Source organism: Macadamia integrifolia, unplaced genomic scaffold (genome assembly GCF_013358625.1).
Source record: "Macadamia integrifolia cultivar HAES 741 unplaced genomic scaffold, SCU_Mint_v3 scaffold2792, whole genome shotgun sequence".
NCBI lineage: Eukaryota > Viridiplantae > Streptophyta > Magnoliopsida > Proteales > Proteaceae > Macadamia > Macadamia integrifolia.
In genome coordinates this window covers 13,434-35,261 of record NW_024868967.1, presented here as the reverse complement: position 1 = coordinate 35,261, position 21,828 = coordinate 13,434, and the positions used below count along the sequence as shown (strand labels likewise).

The 21,828-nt window shown below is 37.4% G+C and overlaps 2 protein-coding genes and 1 long non-coding RNA gene across 4 annotated transcripts in view; all 3 read right to left on the bottom strand.

The window, feature by feature from the left end:
- The window catches only part of LOC122067259, a 6,831-nt gene extending 3,388 nt beyond the window's left edge, over nucleotides 1-3,443 (bottom strand). Inside the window, exons 1-2 of the long non-coding RNA XR_006136639.1 lie at nucleotides 2,877-3,443; nucleotides 2,567-2,702 (exon numbers count right to left, since the gene is read on the bottom strand). This is a non-coding gene — a long non-coding RNA (uncharacterized LOC122067259). The remainder of the gene's footprint in view (nucleotides 1-2,566; nucleotides 2,703-2,876) is intronic.
- A 1,403-nt stretch (nucleotides 3,444-4,846) lies between these two features.
- Nucleotides 4,847-21,828, bottom strand: part of LOC122067258 (ABC transporter C family member 3-like) — a 17,407-nt gene continuing 425 nt past the window's right edge. The window contains exons 2-11 of one of the 2 annotated variants that reach the window (XM_042631094.1): nucleotides 14,127-14,203; nucleotides 9,528-12,047; nucleotides 8,429-9,052; nucleotides 8,155-8,319; nucleotides 6,827-7,121; nucleotides 6,502-6,710; nucleotides 6,044-6,349; nucleotides 5,688-5,751; nucleotides 5,235-5,474; nucleotides 4,847-5,110 (exon numbers count right to left, since the gene is read on the bottom strand). In XM_042631094.1, coding sequence (XP_042487028.1) covers nucleotides 5,010-5,110; nucleotides 5,235-5,474; nucleotides 5,688-5,751; nucleotides 6,044-6,349; nucleotides 6,502-6,710; nucleotides 6,827-7,121; nucleotides 8,155-8,319; nucleotides 8,429-9,052; nucleotides 9,528-11,894 — 4,371 coding nt within the window. In that variant the 5' untranslated portion in view covers nucleotides 11,895-12,047; nucleotides 14,127-14,203 and the 3' untranslated portion in view covers nucleotides 4,847-5,009. The other variant, XM_042631095.1, reaches the window with a different exon arrangement.
- LOC122067260 lies at nucleotides 20,313-21,119 on the bottom strand. The gene is made up of 2 exons (XM_042631096.1): nucleotides 21,024-21,119; nucleotides 20,313-20,951 (listed from the first exon to the last, which is right to left on the bottom strand). Exons 1-2 carry the CDS (start codon nucleotides 21,117-21,119, stop codon nucleotides 20,313-20,315), a joined length of 735 nt encoding a protein of 244 aa, XP_042487030.1.

Genomic DNA, 21,828 nt, shown 5'->3' with positions numbered 1-21,828 from the left:
CGATTTCAGTTTGAAACGTTTTCCCCATGTTTTACTTCACCGATCTGAAGCATTTTTAAAGCCCTAACCAATGTGTGCAGGCGATTGAAATCAAACATTGAGACTCTCTCTCTCTCTCTCTCTCTCTCTCTCTCTCTCTCTCTCTCTCTCTCTCTCTCTATGTTCGGCTGAGAATGGCTAGACCCCAATAGGCTGCTTCTCATTGCCTCTTGCCCAGAATAATTACTCTGGTTTTGAGTTCAAAACTATAGAAACTGATGTGCCCTCTTCTTCTTCTTCTTCCTTCCCCTTCTTAAATTGGCATCCTATATGAACCAATACATTATGCAGAGCTTGGGTTTGTGAATTTTTGGGGTTGAATAGTAAACTGGTGTATCTATTAAGCTCCTTAATGTGCATTCATTCTTTAGTAAATAGGAACAGGAATGCATGTTTATCTATTAAGCTATAGCACATGTTTACTGGTAGTGTAATAGTTAAGGTCCCTTTAGGTAGAATGTATGTTTATCAATTGTGTACATATGGGTTTCGGGACAAGATTGAGACATTCTTGATGGATTTCAGTTGTATTTGTTTTTTTTTTTTTTTTTTCACTTTAAATATGGAAGTCTACTAGGATGCACTATGAAATCGTTTGGGTTTATGTCTTTGTTTTGAACTATGACTATTTTTACTGGCTTTTAGCAATTGTTTGTTTACTTGCTTCTTGCAATTGTTTGTTTATTGGCTTCTTGCAATTGTTTGTTTGGTTGATGTGGCTTCCCTTGCCAAAACTTTTCCATTTAGTAGTTACACATGCGCGCAAATAATGAAAGTATGAAACTAGATTTTATTTCATATTTAGGAAAAAAAATATGGAAGATCCAATGACAGCACATAGTGAGATTACTTCTCATGTTGGTATAATGTTTAATTCTGAGTAAGAGGCATATGATTTCTACAATGGATGTGGAGGAACAAAGGGGATCAAAAGAGATTGGGTACATAAGTGTGTCAAAAATAACAAGACCATTACATCAAGTATATTTGTATGTAACAAACAAGGAAAAAGGAAACTAGACAAAAGAGATGATCGTATTGTCAAGCCTCGGGCAGAGACAGGAACAGATTGTCTTGCACGGATGAGAATAAAACCGAATATTGATGGGATGTACAATTGCATTGAATTTGTTGAAGAACACAATCATGAACTTTACTTACCATCTACTAGTCATATGATGAAGTCACAAAGGAGTGTTTCTAAATTTCATGCATTTGAAATTGATCTGACAGATGACTTTGATATTAGACCTAAGAACATGTTTGAGTAGATGAGTAGGCATGCAGGTGGCAAACAGAGTATTGAGCACCTGAAGGAAGATCAAAAGAATTATCTTCGAACTAAGAGGCAACAAGACCTTTGTTATGGTGAAGCCGGGAGTTTGCTATTGTATTTTGAAAATCAAGTTAGGATAAATCCATCATTTACTTATTCATTGCAATTAGATAATGATGAGCAGATAATTAACATATTTTGGGCCGATCCAAAGATGAGAATTGATTATGCACAGTTTGGTGATGTTGTTAGTTTTCATACAACATTTTCTATGAACAAAGAGTTTAGACCTTTTGGGATATTTGTTGGATTTAATCATCATAGGGGAATCGTCATATTTGGGGCTGCACTTTTGTATGATGATGATGAGACGGCTGATTCGTTCAAATGGATGTTCAAATGTCCATTCATCAATAAGGAATTGCATTCATTTTGGCATGTTATTCTTTGCTTCTGTTGCTGCAGTTTGAAGGACCAAGAACATCTCAAAGTAGAAACCAATTTGTCCTGAAGTAGTGACTGATACATTTATTTCAAGCCTAGAACAGTTTAATTTTGAGGCTATTCTATTTCTGGGTAAAGCATTCAATATCAATGGCATCGACAACAGTACACAAAAAAACTTCAAAATCAGTTTATGGTTTTAAGAAAATTCAGTTCTTTGAACCCAACAAACAGATATCCGGTCTTAGCTAACAATGATGTTATTAAAATATATCGTAGGTCACCAAACTCTGAACATGAGATGATTTTAGACATTATAGTACTCAGTTGTAATGTTATTTTTGTAGAATGCCCCCATGGATCTCATGCCCTAACATATAATGCATAGAGGGTCAAGGGTCATTTATACTCATTCCCATTTGCTTCGAATTTGATGGGCATGCCAAAACTCATAGGTTAGTAACAAGCTTCTTCCATCCATTCTCTTAATTACAAACCTCTCCACCAATACATAACAACCATATTTTTTCCACCCATGATTCCCCCCTTGAAACTCATCTACCCTTTCAACCCTCACTTGTCTTTCTCTCCCACCCACCCATCCCAGTAATGTTGCCCAACCCTCAGTCTAGATAACTCTTCTAACATTGCAACTGTTTTCCCAAATGGCTGTGTCTATTCTGTGGATTATACTCTTAATGACTTATCCAGTGTCTAATGTAATTTAAGATTTTGTTAAGTAGTTTACTAGTTTTAACTGCTTGAAATTATAGGTTCATCCATTAATCTACAACTGTTTTCACATACCTTGGTATGCACCTCTGCGATCCTGAAGCTACCTGACTACAACCCCTTTGAAAGCTCTGCGATCTTAAACAATGCTCAATGATCCTGCCGAAGAGAGAGAGAGAGAGAGAGAGTCTCAATGTTTGATTTCAATCTCCTGCACACGTTAGTTAGGGCTTTATAAAAGCTTCAAATTGGTGAAGTAAAACATGGGGAAAATGTTTCAAACTGAAATCGAGGACCAAATCACAGCTTAAATCAAACATTGAACCGAAAAATCAATTTTTTAATATACGCAAAAAAAAAAAAAAAAAAAAAAAAAAGAAATTACTCGCTGAACGACGGTAGGGTTTCCACGGCTGTTCGAAAATCTGCTTAACCCTTAAACGACGGCTGAACGACAGATTTAGACGAGTAGAACCAGATCCTTATCTCGACGGCTGAACGATGGCTTGGACTGCTACTCCTCTGTTAACCACCTGAGTACAGAGTAGTTGAGAGGGGGCGGTACTGTGGTGTGAACAGAGAGAGGGAGACGAGTCGAATTCGAAAACCATCGCGTTAGTCGTTGAGGTTGTTCAGCAGCCGGAGCAGTTAGATTGCACGTCTCCATGCGTCGACCATCCGCGAGGTCGTTGGACGCTTGTTGGAGCGTCGATCGTTGGAGACAAGCCGGATCCCCCTTGAATCTGTTCAGTTTTATGATTCAAGTCTTAAGAGTAAACCCTAGTTACTTACCGTCACACTTAACCCATGTAACAAATCAGTTATAGGAAAACTTGAGCTGAAAAGGTCTGTAAATACACAACCTCTTTGAATCTGCGAAACCAATCCGATTGGACTCAAAGTCTGCTAATGTATTTTTTTTTGGCTAATGAAAAAACCCTCCAATCTTTTTAGTTTTGCGGTTCAACTCCGAGAGTAAACCTTGGTTATATGTAGTTATACCTAACTCGTGTAACATATGAGTGATGAGACTAAAGACATCTATTAATACAGTGTCTTTGGACCAACAGAGCTACACGCCTATACCCACGGTGTTAAAGTCTAGCAAAGCCACTTCTTCTAAAATGAAAGAAAAATATTTATTAAAAAATATTATATTAATTCAATAAACAAATCATATGTTAGAGGGGCAAAGTGTACGCCTTAAACTTAGATAGCCTTTTCACTTTAAATATGGACCCCACATGGAGGATATCTTTTTTTTAGAACACCTATTAATGTGGTGTTTAGTTTCCTCCCTCCACATTGGCAGTGGAGGAACATTTTCTTGTTAAAAGACATGCAATATGAGACGTCTATTTGGTGGATGAGGACTATTGAGGAGAACTTGAATTTCATAGTATTATCCATATTTTTTTTCCCTTTGTTTGATACCTTTTATCCAAAGATTTTGGCAATATGCACAATGGAATCATAACAGCTAGATCTTCGAACTAATTTCTTCTCATTGACTAATGGAACAACTAGGGAATTTGAACATGCACACAATTAACAATATCTTCTAAAAAATTTCTACCGGTTATTTAAAAGTGCAATTTGATTATGAGGAATTTAATAATTTCTGTGGAATAGATTCTTAAATTATTATACATGCTCCTCACCATCTATATTTCCTTTTGATTATCATATAATAGTTGAGATACTGAAAAAATAATCTATAAAGTACAATTAAAAATTTGGCCAGACCAGAACTGTTCGATTTTTTTTGGTTCGGTCCGGGTACAGGACCAGTCTTAAAGAAAATCAGTGTTGAACTGATTGGTATTTTGAAAATCATCTGATTTTTAAGGAACACTTTGCTTTGGACCACCTGTTATGTCACAAAAAAATTAGTTCATGTTGTGTGTGTGCAAGCATGTTCAAACCCATAACCAAACCTATACTTAGTCCCTTTTATTAAAATCTTAAAACAATACGCAAGCGTATAGGTTTAGAATCAGTCATAGCATGCGAGTGTTGATTTTTGAGACTAAGAACAATAAAAGTTCTATCAAATCTGTCCACTTTGAATTCTCTTCGAATAATTTGACAACAAAATCTCCTCAGCAAAAAAAAAAAAAAAAAAAAAAAAAAAAAAAATGATTGTTACATTACAAGTGGCATCTCTAAATCATATGATTAACAAAATGGGGATCTAAAGTCTGAACCATCTAATGATAGAACCTTGGCTTCCAAGACTTAAAAGATTAGAAATACAATAATCCTCTTATGGGCAAAAAGATTCACACACAGAATCTTTTGCAAACCCTCTCAGAAAAAAAAAAAAAAAAAAAAAATGAGGGCCCACATATTCTCTTTCCTTCAAAATCCCGCCCTCTATTTTCAATCTGTGATGGAGGGATCCAATTTATGTTATACTTAAAATAGAAATGCGCACGCCTCAATCTATTATGCAATTTGCTTACATTTGAACATTCAAGAGTCACGACTTTTACTTTTCAGAAACTAGAAACAATTTTTACATTTTACATCTCTGAGTATACTCTTCAACAAGCTTTGCAAATGATGAGGACTTAATCTCTAATAATTTAGCTGGGGAATCATATTCCAATACAAGGCCTGCTTAAGACAAGAAAACATATCAACTGATTAGGTAAGCACTAGATTTAGATGAGAACGGATATCATAAATTAAACTCAACTAAGAACATTTGATCGGGGGGTACTAATTACTAAAAACTAACCATTATCGAGAAGGAGAACCTTATCGACATCAAGAATTGATGTTATCCTATGTGCGATTGTTATGACAGTACAATTTGAGAAGTGTTCCTTAAGAGTTTGCTGAATTAGATAGTCAGTCGCAGTATCCACTGATGCAGTAGCTTCATCTAGTACTAACACTTTACTCCTCTTGAGCAATACCCGCCCTAAACAGATTAGCTGCCTTTGACCCATGCTCCAATTCTCTCCATTTTCAGTCACTAAGATAATCATATGAAAATGGGTTAGTTATTCAGGATCATTTTTTAATTAACTTCAATTTCCTTACTTTTTGTTGGGGGTTAGGAGGTTAGGCTATGCAATAGAAGTTACAAATATTATACAATAAAAATTTTGATAAGTTGTGCATAACTTGTACATGGATAAATTTTTGAACAATTTTGAGATAAAATCAAAAATGAGAAAAAACCAACCTGCAGAATCAAGCTTCCCTTCTTTCTTTCTAACTTCATCACCAAGTTGGACACTATCCAAAGCCTAAAATAGCAAAAAGTCGATGTCAATATACTATATTGCTTGATTATTCAAGATAACAAAGAATTGATCATTAACGATGAGCTAACCAAATGATGAAATGAACAAGTAAGAGGGCGCCAAGTGGAGATGAAAAATAGAGAAGTAGAAAGAGTGCGCTTCTTGGGTCCCAATGAATCTAAACTTGGCCCAAAGATGATCAGACGCATCCAATGGAATAACTTCGATATCTTAGTGGAAAGGATTTCAAATTGAATAAAAAAAAAAATCATCAAATGGGAAAAATAAAAATCACCTCCCAGATCTGTTCATTAGTATACTCTTCAAGTGGGTCAATATTACTTCTTAAAGTCCCCTCAAACAATGTAGGGTCTTGTGGGATGATGCTCAATCTTGATCGCAAGTCATGAAGGCCAATCTTAGAGATGTTGATATCATCTATCCAAATTTGTCCAGCTATAGGTTCTAGCACACGGAAGAGAGCCTGCACAAAAGTTGATTTACCACTACCCGTTCGCCCAACAATGCCAATCTTCATCTTTTCAGGAAAAGTGCATGTTAGACCTCGTAAGACAAGAGGAAGGTGTGGGGCATACCGGACCTACATACATTTTAAATAATCAAATTACAAAAAGTACTAGACTTCCATAAGAATAGGAAGAACTATCTAACAAAATTTGGCTTAGGAGGGTCTATTCTACAAAATGATGAAATAAGTGAGATAAGGATTTGAAGAATTTAGATTGGGATTACCTGCAGATTAACAATATCAATTTTCCCTTGTAATGGCCATTCAGGACTTGGCTTATTTTCTTCCACCAATAATGGACTTTCACTAGGAATGTATGCATATTGAAGTATTCTTTCAACAGATATGAATTTAGTCTCGAGTTGGTTAAGATCCCATAAGACTCCATGCATACTAAAACCAAGTCCATATGTGATTGTTAAACCCAAAACACCTTCAAGAGAAAAGAAAACAAAATAAATTGTAAATCATTCATTCATTTGACTAATCAATCATGGTTTCCGTAAACGATGATTTTATAGGATCTTAAATTCAAGTAAAACTCTTTACCAGGACTAAGTACTCCCTCTGACACTAAGATCAAGAAAATCAAAGATATGGCATATGTAATTGATGCCAACATGTCCATGCGGATGCATAACCACTCCATTGCACCAGAGAAATGAAACTTGGGCCGGGAATATCCATCCACTAGCTTGAGGTTTGTATCCATAAACCTCTCCTCTTGATCAAAACACCTGATTGTGGTTGAACCTGAACAAGATTCGGTAAAATGTTGTATAATTGGAGCTTGACATACTCCAAACATGCGTGACAATTCTCGTGCTGCAGATATGTAGTAATGCTTCAAGAAAAGATTTATAAAAATGGAAATTAGGTACAATGTGAAAAAAGGTGTAACAAATATATAGTTAGTGAGAAACTGATATTTTTTTTTTTACGAGAGATTTTGAAAATGTGAGCTGTTTACATTTAGATGATTGATAGCTAGTGATATCATCATCATGAATAAAATTGTAGATAACTATTTCATTCTATTTTATTTACTTCAATTTCTCACTTTTGAATGTCTTGTATTTTTTTATTATTATTTATTAGATTTTGATTAAATATCTACATTACTTGTATGAAACCCAAAGGGGTAGCGCAGTTGGTGAGCTACGAAAAAGCTCTTAATCAAACCTTGCAATGGACATTTTATTTTATTATTAACATTTAATTATTGAGAATTATTTATTTACCAATTTACTGATTTAGAATTATTTCAAGATTTATAATTTTAATTAAATTGCTTTCAAAATTTTAAAATAATTTATCATTTAGCCAGTGTAAAAAAAGAAATTATGCCCTAGTTAGCAAACCAGATAAGAGGGGTCACCGAATTCCACCACAGCAATGATCAATTAGTAAATCAAAATATTGGTTTAGAAAGACTCAATGTTAAATTTCAAACCTAATTCAAGCTTTTACCCTTTTTTCACTCCCATACATGTTCATGCACCATTTGCTTTAGGTGCACTTTGCACTTCGACAACATTGGCCTTTTTTGATCCATTATTCTTAAGAATTATGGTAAGTAAAAGGAAATAGATTTGCATTAATTTCCATAAAAATATTGTGACAGATAATATATTTTTTTCTTGCATATATTCTTCATGAATTCAAAAGAATAATAAGGTTCAAATCTCCACTTTCACACCTAAACATTTATGCATCTACCAGTAAATCAAATTTGGTATGAACAAAATAAATTCAGAATTCATTGATCAAATAAATCTTGAACCAACTTATATTATGATCTATTAACCATGAGAAATATATGATTCAGCTTGTATTGAAATTGTAGTCATGAAAAGCAGAAGTGGACTGAGAATTACTTGGTACCATATGCATGTCAAAATCATAGGGATAAAAACTATTAACATTTTCCATGCAACATGTGACATTACTGCAATAGTTCCCAAGAATGCTATGATTGAGATAATAAGTTCTTGAATTTGATGTGGAATAATGGTATCGATCGCACTTTGATCTATGGATACCTGCATGCAAAAAAAATAAAATGTATTTAGAATTTATAATTTCATCAACTTTTATAGTGATCAAATAAAATCTTTTGGATCCCAAGAGTAAATAAGCATATTTACCAACCCGATTTAAAATCCTTCCACTCGGAGTAGCATCAAAAAAAGATTGAGGAGCACGAAAAATGCACAAATGCATTTTATTGAAGAATAGAGTGGCTGTTTTGTATCCAGCAATTACGATCAGCATGGATCTTATCAGTACACAAAGAGAGCTTCCAATGATCAAAACAACATAAACAAATATGAGAGTAGATCCTTTGACATAAGGTTGAACATCATGTGAAACAGGAGTAACCAACACTATCCAGTAGCTACTACCTATTTGGAGTAGCTTAACAAAAAGTTGTGTTAGTAATATGCATGGTACAAAAACCCCTTTATATGCAGCAGTGACATACTTCCAATAGATTGAAAGACTAACTCCATCCTTTTCTCTCTTTTCTTCTTGGACAAGTTGCCCTTCTCCAACCATATTTTCAGATTTATAATTTTGGGGTTCCCTTTTCTCATCATTTTGATTAGACTTCTCACTACACAATATATTCTCATCTTCTTCAACTCCATACTCCAAAGAATTAAGGTCCGTCAAAGCTTTCTTATGTGCACCCACTAATTCCATAAAGTCAGTTCTCAAACCAATAATTTCTTTGTATTTTCCTATTTGGGTAATCCTTCCATCTCTCATAACCTGCAAAATAAGAGAGTAAAAAATCACTCTTAAACATTGCTAAATGACTTGAAGTCAGGAAAGAAGGATGACATATTCTCACCAGAATAAGATCAGCAGAAGGTAAAAACTCTACTTGGTGGGTAATATAAATTACTGTTTTTGAACCCAAAAGCCTCATCAAACACTCCTGTAAATAATTTTAGATGTTCACATTTAGGTACTTAAAAAGAATTTTTGGTTACTTAATAGAGATGGTTATATGTATTAATATAATATATTTTTCATAGTGATAACTAACTTAAACCATATGGTTTATGCAAGAATATGCACAGCTCAATATCACTAATTTATACATATTATTTGTTTAGACAATAATGGTGATTTCTTTTTTCTTAGATCAAGTTCAAATCTTGGTGAACAAAATTATGATGTAAGTGATGATACACACACACAAACATATACCTTTAAGACAATTTCATCAAAGAGCAATTACCTTATATAAATGAGTTCCTGTGTGAGCATCCACAGCACTAAAAGGATCATCAAGTAGATAAATATCAGCATCATGGTACAAAGCCCGTGCAATCTGGATTCTTTGCTTCTGCCCTCCACTCAAATTGATCCCCCTTTCCCCTATGATAGTTTGATCTCCAAAAGCATACAATTCTAGATCTTTCTTCAATGAACATGCTTCAAGGATCATCTCGTACCTTTCTTTGTTCATCTGCTTACCAAACAAAATATTGTCTACTATTTTTCCACTTTGTATCCAAGGTGATTGTGCAACATAGGCCATCTTTCCATTCAACTTTATAGATCCAGATATTTTTGGTATCTCCCCCAATATGCATGAAAGCAGGCTTGACTTTCCTGATCCAACAGAACCACAAATAGCCACTCGCATACCATGGTACACTTCAAAATTGACATCTTTTAATGTGTAATTAGGGGAATGAAAATCCCATGAGAAGTTCCCCTTAATTATCTTAACTGCAATGTCAGAACCATCTCTTGGAAGCTTTTGTACTATATTTGGATGAAGATCATCGAGACAAAGGAACAAGGCTATCCTATCAAGGGAAACTTTAGTTTGAACTATCATAGAGATTGTGTCTGGAAGATTATAAATGGGCATTTGTAATATGTCAAATGTTGCAAGGGCAGATAGAATGTTTCCCGACTCAAGCGGAATTCTCATAAGCATACAGAACCCAAAAGTGATCATGGATACAAACATGGGAGTGGAAGAATAGACAAAGGCATTAATAGCAGATGTATAAAGTAGCTTTTTTAACCAACTTGTTTCAAAGTTCCTTAGTTCAATTATCTTAGTCAAGAACTTCATTTCCCAGCCCTGGAGTTTGAGAATCCTCATATTCCTTAAAGCTTCAGATGTCACCTTCATCCTTCGATCCTTCGAATGCATCAATTCCCCTTGAAATTTCTCCTGTAGTTTTCCTAGTGGAAGATTTGCTAACATCAAAATCAGTGTGGCAACAAAAGCTGCAAGTGAAGCGAGCCCAAGTCTCATATACAAGATCAACAATGCTAGAACAATCTGAATAGGCACTATCCATATATCATGCAAGTACCAACTAAAAATGCTAGTCCTCTCAACGTCAACACTCATCAAATTAGCATTCTCTCCACTAGCGTGGCCTTGCTTTGATTGGCTTGAAAGCTTGAGACCCTTCTTATAGATTATTGAGAACAAGGAAACACGGACTCTAATTGCCATCTTTCTCAGTTGGAAGAACAAGTGCCTCTCTGAGAGACATCTTATGAGCTTTGAAAGAAAGAAAATGAACACTAATGCATATCCTTTATATTTCGGTTGATGAGGGCTACTGAGATATTTAATAAAGGTTGGAATAAAGTATGGTCCAACATAAGAAGCTAATGTACACACAGTGGAGAGTAAGGCTGTCCAAAGAATTTCTTTCCATGTTGAGAAAATTAATGCCTTCACCAGTCTGAATGTGCTTGCTTGAACATTATTACCACTACAATCAGATTCAAGTTTACTGCTAAAACGAGCAAAGACCACGTTGGCACAATCACAATTGGCAACCTGAGGAACATCTTCAAGGTCCAGTGTTTTGTTATATCCGAGTGCAAGCAAGGGGCCCATCCAAGCGAAAGTAAAACTACTAAGAAAATTTGCAGTTGCATAAGGAGTTAAACTCTCTCCACTGACATTTGAACCATGACCATTGTCACCATTGATTCGACCGGGACTAATTTTCAAAAGAGGCTCTAAAAGATGGAAATCTTCATCTTCTCGTCCCTTGCCAAACAACCCAGCATAACAAAATAACAAACTACCAATAATGGATATAGCATCAGAGACCCATAGCAGGAATGACAAAGATGAATGCTTCCAATATAAACCAACATGTACAACAAGACAAGAACAAGACATTAGGAAGTAGAAGATGCACCAAATCCTTAGTAGAATGGGGAACCTGTACTCTCTTGAATGAGAAAATTGAGTGTTCAAGTATGCAAAAATCACAAACCAAGTGATTGTTCTGAATGTAAAATCCAATTGAGCAACAAACCTTAGATTTGACCAACCATGTTTACACCAAGAGAGGTAGTTTAACAGAGATAGGAGAAGATCACAGATAGATAGACCTATGCAAGATATAAGAGCTGATGAATAGTGTGTATTCTTCAATATTGGTGTTGAACTTTCAAGGGCAGGCATCACTCGTCTCTTGCAAGCCCAGAAAATGGATAAAACTAACAACAAAATTAGGTGTGATGAAGCTGAAAATCCGTGCAGGAAAATGTTTGTAGAAGATTGAGAAAAGATTATCCAATTATTTGTCTTCTTTAGTTCTTCAAAAGCATCCATATTTGCAGAGTTTCTTTTCTTCTGTTTATAATATGTTAGTGTCTCAATTTAGGGCGGTTCAATGCAATTCCTTGAATTGATAGGCCCATTTGCAAAAATGTCATGGAAACTCCAGCATCTGCATACCAGTCATTCCACTAGTTGAACCTGTTACTGAACAAAAATGACCCAAAAAAAAAAATTTTTTTTGAATACATACAAAAAGAGAGAATTAGTAAAATTTTAGTAGAAAAAAAAAAAAAAATCAAGAATGGAAGTAACGGCAGTTATATATGATTAGTCCATGTCTAATTAAGAACACTGTTGAGAATAAAAACTTAGTAATATGAGATGAAATAAATCCATGATTCATTATTGCACTTTCCTTCCTATAAAGTTCCAACTTTTCTATAATGATAATAAACATTTTCTTAAACCTTACACTGCACCTACCATAGTCAACATTGCAAAACCTCAATCCTGCTCAACAGAACAGCAGGGGAAACAAAAAAAAAAAAAGGAAGGGAAACATGAATCCCACATAGGTCATCTAGAGAGAGAAATGCACCTGGACAAAGAAGCTTCAAATTATTCCATGTTTTCTGGATTTTGTATGTTAAACTTCATCAAGCACTTCTTCAGTGAACCAACAAATTTCACCTGCACCTCTTCAATGGATTTGAACCCTGGCCTCTGTAGTTAGTAATGTAACTCAATATGGGAAGCGCCTAGATGTTGGAGAGCAGACAGGGGAGTTACTGCCTGAGAAATAGGAAAGTGGTGGTTCCATATCCTTGTCCATTCCAGGGATTGCGCTGGATCTCCAACAAAATTGAAAAAAAAAAATGGTTGAAAGAGCTTGAGCTAAAATAGGTGGACCTTAAAATAGTTCTAAATTTCGATTGAAACTTCTTCCCAGAAATCATGAGTCGAATTGAAACTGTTACTGTTTTGGGGATATTTCGCATATTTCAGTCGATCCATTTTGATCAATTTTGACCAATTTTTGAGTCTTTTGACTAGCCAAATTTTTGCCTCCAAAGTTCACTACAAGAAAAAGGAGTTTTTGGGACGGAAATTTTCTGTCCCAAATACCAAAATAGTGTCACTAATACTTATTAGGGACAGTAAAAACTTCCATCGCACATCTGTCGTTACAATGGCCGTTGCATAATTTATGAGACGGGAAAAATTTTCCGTCCCTAAGTTGTCAATTGTGATAGATTTTGAGACGGGTTTTTTCTGTCACAAATAATTACTAAAGCGATGGAAATATCTGTCGTAAATACTGTGTTGTTAAGGCCATGTAGCGACAGTTTATTTCTGTTGCAAAAGAGCAAAAATTATTTGAGATGGAATTTTTCCATTGTAAAAAATTTTAAAACTTTATTTTTTGAGACAGATTTTTGTTGTCACGAATAGGGTATTCGTTCTATAGACAGATATCTTCTATCCCAACTAACAAAGATTGGGATTTTTAGGGATAGTAAAATTCCGTCCCTAAAAGTTTTTAAGTAAAAAAAAAAATATTATTATTATTATTTCATATACATATTTACCCTGTTGCCACACATTAGTAGATCCAATTAGACATTTAATGATTACATCATCCAAAAGTATTAACATCAGATAAATCTATACAAGTTAAAATATTTATTTCATCTTCAAACAAAATGATAGGTAAAACTAATTTTGTTCCAAATCTAGACATTAGAAATACCATGGGAATTAAATGAACAAGCCTTTTAAGTTAAAATTATGTCTACACTTTGTGTTTGCATGAGGACTTAACTATGATGGCCTGGCGAAACATGCTGCCGTGACTAGATCCTCTGCAGAATAGGACTCTGCTCCTAGATTTTCTACAAATGATATTGAGTGGGACGCAATGGAAAAGCCTAGGTTCCGGTTCTTGTGAATATTATGCTTCTTTTGAAGATGTAGTTTCTTTTATTTAGACTTATTTCCCTCTCTGCTGATGGCAATGCCGAATGTGGAGTTGGGACTTAATTTTGTTCAGATTTGTCTGTTTGGATTTCTTTGTATTATTCTCATTCATTTTTAATATATTCTTTACTGACCTTAAGCAAAAAAATGAGGACTTAACTATTGTCTTGGTTCAAAATGAGAAAAAAAATTACTAGAATAAATTAAAAAAAAAAAATTATAACCACATGGACTAAGGCTACTCTCTTTTTTTTGGGGGGGGGGGTGGAGAGGGAAGGAACACCTAGAATGGTGAAAGTTCCTTACAGAGTCATCGAACCCATCTTGGAGGTCGTGATGGTAATCATAAGAACCCTAAACCAGAGAGACAATGCTTCCAGAAACTGCATAAGTAGTAGATAAAAAACTACATAAGACCCCACGAGTAATGTCAAAACAGATACTTGAGAAGTCTAGACTTCTGAACTTTCATACAGTTTTAAAAAAATGTCAACCAAATACGATAAAAAAATATATTCCCAATAAAATTGTAAACAGACTAATTTTAGTATGAACATCTTTAAGCGGAACAAAACCTGAAATTATAATTAAGACAACTCCTCTAGATTAATACATATAATGCATACATAATCAGTTGCATATCTGGAAGTTGGAAAAACCCTTTCATGTTGAGGTGTTGCTTGCTAGTAAAGGAAAATTTCATGGCGTTAGCAATTAGAAGAGGAGGACAATCCAAGGGTTAACCGAGTCTTAAATGTAGGGACCTTATAATATCAACTATAGAAACATCTACTACAAAGTTGTGCAAAGATTCAGATACTAAAATTGAAAGTTTGAAAAAATAAATTACTTCCACAATGATCAAACAATTAAACATGGTTTGGATTATGATTCTCTACAAAAAATGAAATTTTTTGCATCTTATACTATGAACTCTAAGTCCCACCATTGCTCATGGTTGTGAGTCTAAAGCACTGTCAAAACAATGGCTCCAACATTTAAGGTCTTTAAGGTACCAATACTTGATCCTTGGTTCCCAAGGTACAACATTAGATTTTGACCATTGAGGCAGCCAATGGCTCCAACATTTGATCTTTACATTCTCCTCTCTTTCTTCTCTCCTTTTTTTCATCTTCACCTTCTCCTCTCTCTTTCTTCATGAACAGGTACTGACATCAAGTTCCAATACTATCACACTTTTTTTTTTTTTTTCTAAAGGATGATTTTATTGAAGGAAAAAGGGGAAAAATACATCCAATAAATAAAAAAAAGAAATTCAAGTAGGCTCGCAATCACTGCAGCCACTTGCAAACTCCACCTTCGGCATGGCCATCAGCAGAGAGTACAAGCGAGGGCCTAGCAGAAGCGAAAACTATGCCTACCCGAGGCATCATTTACTAAATCATCTAATACATGGCTGGGAAAAGATGTGGAGTAGTCAGAGGCTCCCGATTTTGCTGCCTTCTTTGCCAAAAAATCTGCCACTGTGTTCGCCTCACGGAAGTAGTGGGTGATCTTCCATGTAATGGACTGAAGGAATGGGAGAGCAAACCGCCATTTTTGTAAAACAAACTAAGGGATATGCAGCTTCTGAGTGGCAGACACTACAGCTGCTGAGTCAGACTCGATCCACAAGCCCCTTGCGTTCATATTCATAGCAACCAATATTGCTTCCGTGACAGCACTAAATTCAGCTTCATATATTTTTTTAACACCCAAAAAAATACTGAAAGCCTTACATACCTGACAATTTCTATCACGGACAATGCCCCCTGCTCCTGCGCGACCCGGGTTTCCCAATGAACTGCCATCAACATTGATTTTGCTTCATTGATCCGGAGGCTTACACCAATGAACTTCCAGCGGTGGCACAAACTTTGGGTTATCAATCTTCAGCCCCAGTTTTCTGCAACACATAATATCGGCAATCGATTTCACTTCACCCTTAGAGGTCCCTGCATATAGAGCAAGATCCTGGCAGATGTATTGAAATGAGTAGATCCCATTCCTCTTTTTTCCTTCATACTGTCTTATATTTCTTTCACTCTAGATTTGAGTAGCAATGATGGTGAGCCCTATCATCCAAGAGTTTTTTAAATTGATCGATTTTGATTTTCTCTTCCACCACTGAAATAAGCTTTCAATTGACCCATGTTCAGACCATTGAATTGCGAAACAAGAAGTGAACTTCTCCCAAATATCTCTAGAGAAAAAACAATGAAGGAAAATATGCTCCATACTTTCTTCGTCCTGCTCACAGAGGCTACATCTAGAGGCTAGTAAAATTCCTTTCTTTTTGATAAGCTCGTCTGTTGGGAGCCTTTCATGAGCTAGTTGCCATCCAATGGTAGCAATTCTTGGAGGGAGGTTTTTATGCCAAACCAAAGAGTTCCAATGCACTGCTGGTGAAGCTCTTCTAATATCCTCCCACGCTAAAGTGGTAGAAAAAGAACCAAGAGGAGATAGCTGCCATATACATAAGTCCTCAAATTGGACACTGGGAATCTTCACCTCTTTAATTGCAAGGAAAATTTGCCTGAGTGAGCTAGAGCTGACCTCTGGTAGTGACCATTCACCATTCCTAATGAAATCGCTGACCTTAGCATTGCAGAGGAGGAGAGGGAAGTCAGGAGTCTGAATCTCCTCAAGAATAGACCTAAGGCCCCACCATTTGTCTTTCTAGAAGTTTGCTAGATCGCCTCTCCCAATAATCCAACTTTCGTTCGCCTCCACAGTCTTCCACACCTTGCTGATGCCCAGAGTAATAGATGACGGCCAACAACCTTTATTAAATGACCCATCTTTTTTCACAAATCTGACTCTAAGAAAGGAATTGGTAGCAGATTTCTCATGTTTTATTCTCCACACCAATTTACACAGCATTGCCATGTTTGTGTCTCTGAGTCTTCTGATACCTAAACCCCCTTCTTCCTTTGGTTTGCAAACAGACTCCCACTTCACTGTAATTGGTTTCGAGGTATCCACTTCCCCTGCCCAGATGAAGTTCTTCATCCATCTTTCCATGGTTACCAGAAGAGTAGAGGGCCACCAATAGATCGCAAAATTATGATTAGGGATGCCAGAGACGACTGATCTAACCAACTCCACTCTGCCCTCAATCGACAGAAGTTTACCTTTCCATCTTGCAAGGCGCCCCTTTACTTTATCCAACACAGGCAGCAATGCCTCCTTTTTTATTCTTCCCTTGAAGATCTCAACACCGAGTATCGAGTTGGAAAGCTGCAGATGGGGATGCCCAAAGTCTCAACGATGGCTTGCTTATGAGTTGGAGCAATTTTTCCTAGGAAGAGCTTGCTTTTCTTGAAGCTGATGTGTTGACCAAAGAACTCCTAATATTTCATAAGAAAATTTTTTAGATTAGTCACATACCTGGATGAAGCATTCGAGAAGATAAAAATATCATCAGCGAATAAAATGTGCCTAGGGGTTACAACGGCTTTAGGGCCACGAATGGGCATAAGATCTTTCTGGTGGATCAATCTCGCCAAGCCTCGAGATAGAACCTCTTTCACTATGATAAAAAGCAAGGGGGATATAGGGTCTCCCTGTCTCAATCCTCACTCCACGCCAAAGAAGCCCTGTGGACCTCCATTGACAAGAACTAATATCTTAGTTGAAGCCAATAATTGATGCAGCCATGTGATCCAATTTTCTGAGAATTCAAACTTTTCCATCACCTTAAAGAGGAAAGACCAAGAAATCGTGTCGTATACCTTTCTGATGTCTATTTTTAGACCAAGGCCACCCCCTCTCGTGGCAGAGTACATCAAGTTCGCCAACTCGGATGCCACACTAATGTTGTCATGGATCAGCTTTTCTTTTTGAAAAGCTCCCTGTTCTTCCGAAATGAGTCTGGGGAGAAATCTCTCTAAGCGCATAGCCAACACCTTAGAAATTATTTTGCAGAAAAAGTTGCCCATACACAATGGGCGATACTTGTCCAGGATCTCGGCTCTGTCAACTTTAGGAATCAGGATCAGGAAATTGTTTTTAACACCTTTAGGCATACGATTAGTCTTGAAGAAGGCTTTCACCGCGTTACAAACATCACTTTCCACAGTGCTCCAACACTTCTTGAAAAATTTTCCAGAGAAGCCGTCTGGGCCAGGCGAACTTTTAGGATCAAGCTCCCAGACCGCCTTCATGATCTCTGCATTACCAGGAAGTGAGTCCAGGTGAAATGTCTACTTGTTGGAGGACCCTCGAAATGCTGTCCAAAAGCTCTAGATGGTTGACAGTAGGAGCATTTTTGTGAAATCCCTCATAGAATTCCATAATATATTCACCCAAATTATTTTTCCCTTCCACAATCGACCCATCTTGTTTTTTGAGGGATCAGATAGTATTTCTATTTCTTCGCATTATAGCAGGTAAATGGAAAAACTTAGAATTTCTATCCCCATAATTCATCCACCTAATTCTTGCCTTTTCTGCCCAAAGATTTTCATGATTATCTTGCGCCTTGAGTAGAGCTGTTTTAGCATTAACCTCTACTGTGAACAGTTGATCCGATATCCCATGACTATCAATCTCCTCCTGCACTTGGGAGAGATTTTTCTTTGCCTCGTCGAGATCCCTTTCAAAATGGGGAAAGGTCATTTTCGCCCAGCCTTTTAACGCCCCTTTGAGCTGCTTGAGCTTAGACATTAGGGATAAAATAGGGGAACCTGGAACCCACTCAGCCCAGGATTCAGCTACAACCGTGTAGAAGTCCTCATGGTCCATCCAAAAATTATTAAATCGAAAGGGGCAATTTGGAGGGTGCTGGCTGCTGCTTGATACCACGAGCAGAGGGGAGTGATCAGAGGCAAATCGAGGAAGGACCTGTTGAGAGCAGTCTTGAAAAAAGGATATCCAATCTTCGTTACAAAATCCTATATCCAGAACAGCATAGACATTACCTCTGTGGCGATTTTTTGTCCAGGTGAATTTCCTGCCCATCGAGGGCACTTGAGACAAGAGACATGCATCAACCATGGCTCCAAATTCCACTGTTGACCCCATACTAAAATTTCCTGGGCCACGTTTCTCGTGGGATTGAAGGTAGGCATAAAGTCACCAATAACGGTCCATGGAGTAGGAGTTTGAGGAGTATCGGCCACCAAATCCAGCCATAATGTTCTTCTCCCCACCTTGAAACTGCTTGCATGAACAAAGGAAATCCGGATATGGCTCAGACCCCATTCCAAAGCAATTGTAACATGCTGCTCAGACTCAGATACAGATACAAGGACCTTCAAATTTCTTCTCCATAGGATCCATAGATTTGGAATTCTATCAATTCTATTGTTATGAATAAAATCACCGTAAAATCCCAGTTTATTAAAAAACAAATTGGGAAAGTCACAGGTACCTATCATCGGTTTTACGATACATAGAAGGTCTGGATCCTTCTGAATAGTCAACTCTCTCAAGGCCCCGTCTTCCGACTGCCTTCTTGATGCCCCTAATATTCCAGAAGAGGACCTTCATCAAATCACTTCTTTGTGGCATCCAGATGACCAGACATTGAAGTCTGCCCCATCATTCCACCTTCATGCATGTTCTCATAGAGTTATCTTCCACACCTCAAAGAAAACTGTCAATTTCTGTCACTTCTTGGTGTCGGACTATCACCCTTCCTCCCTCAATATGTGATTGGGACAAGTTTGATACAATATGCTCAGGGCCATCCCATTCCTGGCCGCACCCTCCTCTGCTAGCTCGAGTCTGCCCATGGCCTGCCCATCTACCAGTGTTCACTACTCTGTTCTTGCGAGGCCTGAGAGTACGAGGCACAGGGGCCCTACCTGTGTTAGGAACCTCAATCTCAGCGCCTTCCTGGTTTCTTTCTTCCCTGGAAGAAAGAGATTCATGTTCGGACAAGGAGCTTTCAGAGTCCGCTGGGTCAGACCCATATTCAGTTTCGCCCAATGGATTGTCCACCATAAGTCGATCATCAATTTGCTGGTCAAACTCGCTAGATGGAGTAATGCGCTGCCCATGTGGTGAGCTGGCCTCAGAGCCGTTATCTTCCACCGAGTGCTCCTTAGAATTTCCTTCAAATATGTGATTTGGAATGATCCCATTGCCACTTGGCATATTCCCTTCCTTCTCAATATTGTCTTCCAAGGGAAGGACGATTTCAAGATCTCCATTTATGTTATTAGGTGTAGACTTCCTTAGAATAGCCGCTCTTGATAAGGAAAGAGATCCATCCCTTGGATGGGCGGAGAATCATCCAGAATTGCTCACCATCTCCGCCGTGTCACGTCCCTGCCAGCGGCGTTCATCCCGTCTTCCACCTTCTTCTTCACCAAATGTTGCTCCAGATATGGATCCCTCACGGTGCTGCATCCCTTTGACTGGTGCTTTCCAATGGCGGCAAGATTGCGCATTATGACCCATCCTCTTACAATGTCCGCACCTTAGCATGCCGTCTTCATAGGTAATAATTTCTTTGAACCAAAAAATTTCCCCCGTTCCTGGTTTTCATCTCTCATCTTGAATCTCCTCTGGCCTGCTTGCTCCCATTTCGATCTCCACTTGGACCCGAGCAAAAGATCCCATGGAGGCCGCTCGAGTACATCTATCTAGCGCGACAGGTCTCCCAGCAGCCTTAGCCATAGTGAGAAGGATCTTCTCATGCCAATATTCAAGAGGCAAATCAGAGAATCTGATCCATATGAGCTTAGTAGTGATATTCTTTGAATGCACATCAAAGTTAGGCTTCCATCGCTGGAATTTGAGTACGTGTCGAGCGACTCTTGTAAGGCTCCTTCGCCACAGTGCTGCCATGTCATCTTCCTTATCAAACTTGAAGAGGATGTAACCCTTCCCCATCAGAGCCATCTTCACACCGCCTTTGAGGTTCCAGGCTTCACTCACTTCCTTGCGGATATCATCCATAGATATGGATTTGAAATTTACTCTGCCAATCAAGGCAAATCGGAAACCTTGGAGTCGTTCCTCATAGGCCTCTTGAGGAACTATTATCTTGGTATCAGTGCCAGCATGAATGGGGTCTGGCAGACTATCCACATTCGGCAAAGCACTCCCCACCACGGATGAATAAGAACGTCTCCCTTCGTCTCCAGTAGGAACCTTTGGTAGACCCTCCTCAGACACATCCTACTCAACACATCCCGAGAATGATTCATTCATGGGAATCTCAGGCAGGGGTTCACCCTCCTTCTCCCTTACCTGAGGTTTCAGAAAGTCAGTGATCAATGCCTGTCTGCCTCGATCTGGAGGCCAACCGCCCTTCAGATCCTGGCTGATCTCCTTTCCAGTGTTCATGTCAATAATCTAATCCTCTCTCCTGTTGCACTCACTTGATTCTCAAAAGAGAATGAGCAAATCGGAAAGCTAAGGCTCCCTCTTGATTAATTGATTATTACAAAACCATTATTTGCTGACTTTGGTTTTTCAAAGTTGTTAAAGGCAGACCAAACAAGGACTAACTACAAAATCCCAATACTGTCACACTAACTATATCAATATCCACCAAAACTATAGGACACTAAAAGCTGCTTAAATGCATGCTAACCAATTTCAACACATGGAACTTACAAAATAATTCCAATTTTTTTTTTTTTTTGGAGAACCAAATAGAATTCATATGGGTTGTGATCAAGTTCTCATGTGTGGTATGTTGATTAAGTATTTGAAACTATAGATAAGTGAGGGTAATAGTTTTTTTGATGGGTTCCTAGAAGCCGAAAGGATTAGGTTCAGAAACTTGATTGAAAACCAGAATTGCAGTGACAGGTTTAGAAACCAAATTTTAAAAATAAATTCAATGACAACAAATCAAAGATTCAGATATGATCCAAGGTTGGCCGAAGATCAATTATATATGGAGAAGAATAGTTTCCCAAAATCTTGCTCAAATCTGATGGATGGATCTGAAGTTATAGGTTAATTTAGAATAAGACAATAAGTCTTTCCTATCTGCAGTCTCAATAACACAAGAAAATATGCACCCACAACCAATCAACACAAAAAA

Excerpts from the sequence above, each read along its gene's own strand:
- LOC122067260 (XM_042631096.1), bottom strand. The coding sequence starts at position 21,119 with ATGAACACTGGAAAGGAGATCAGCCAGGATCTGAAGGGCGGTTGGCCT. Across the intron at positions 20,952-21,023 it reads CTGACTTTCTGAAACCTCAG|GATGTGTCTGAGGAGGGTCT; the intron begins GTAAGGGAGAAG and ends TGTGTTGAGTAG.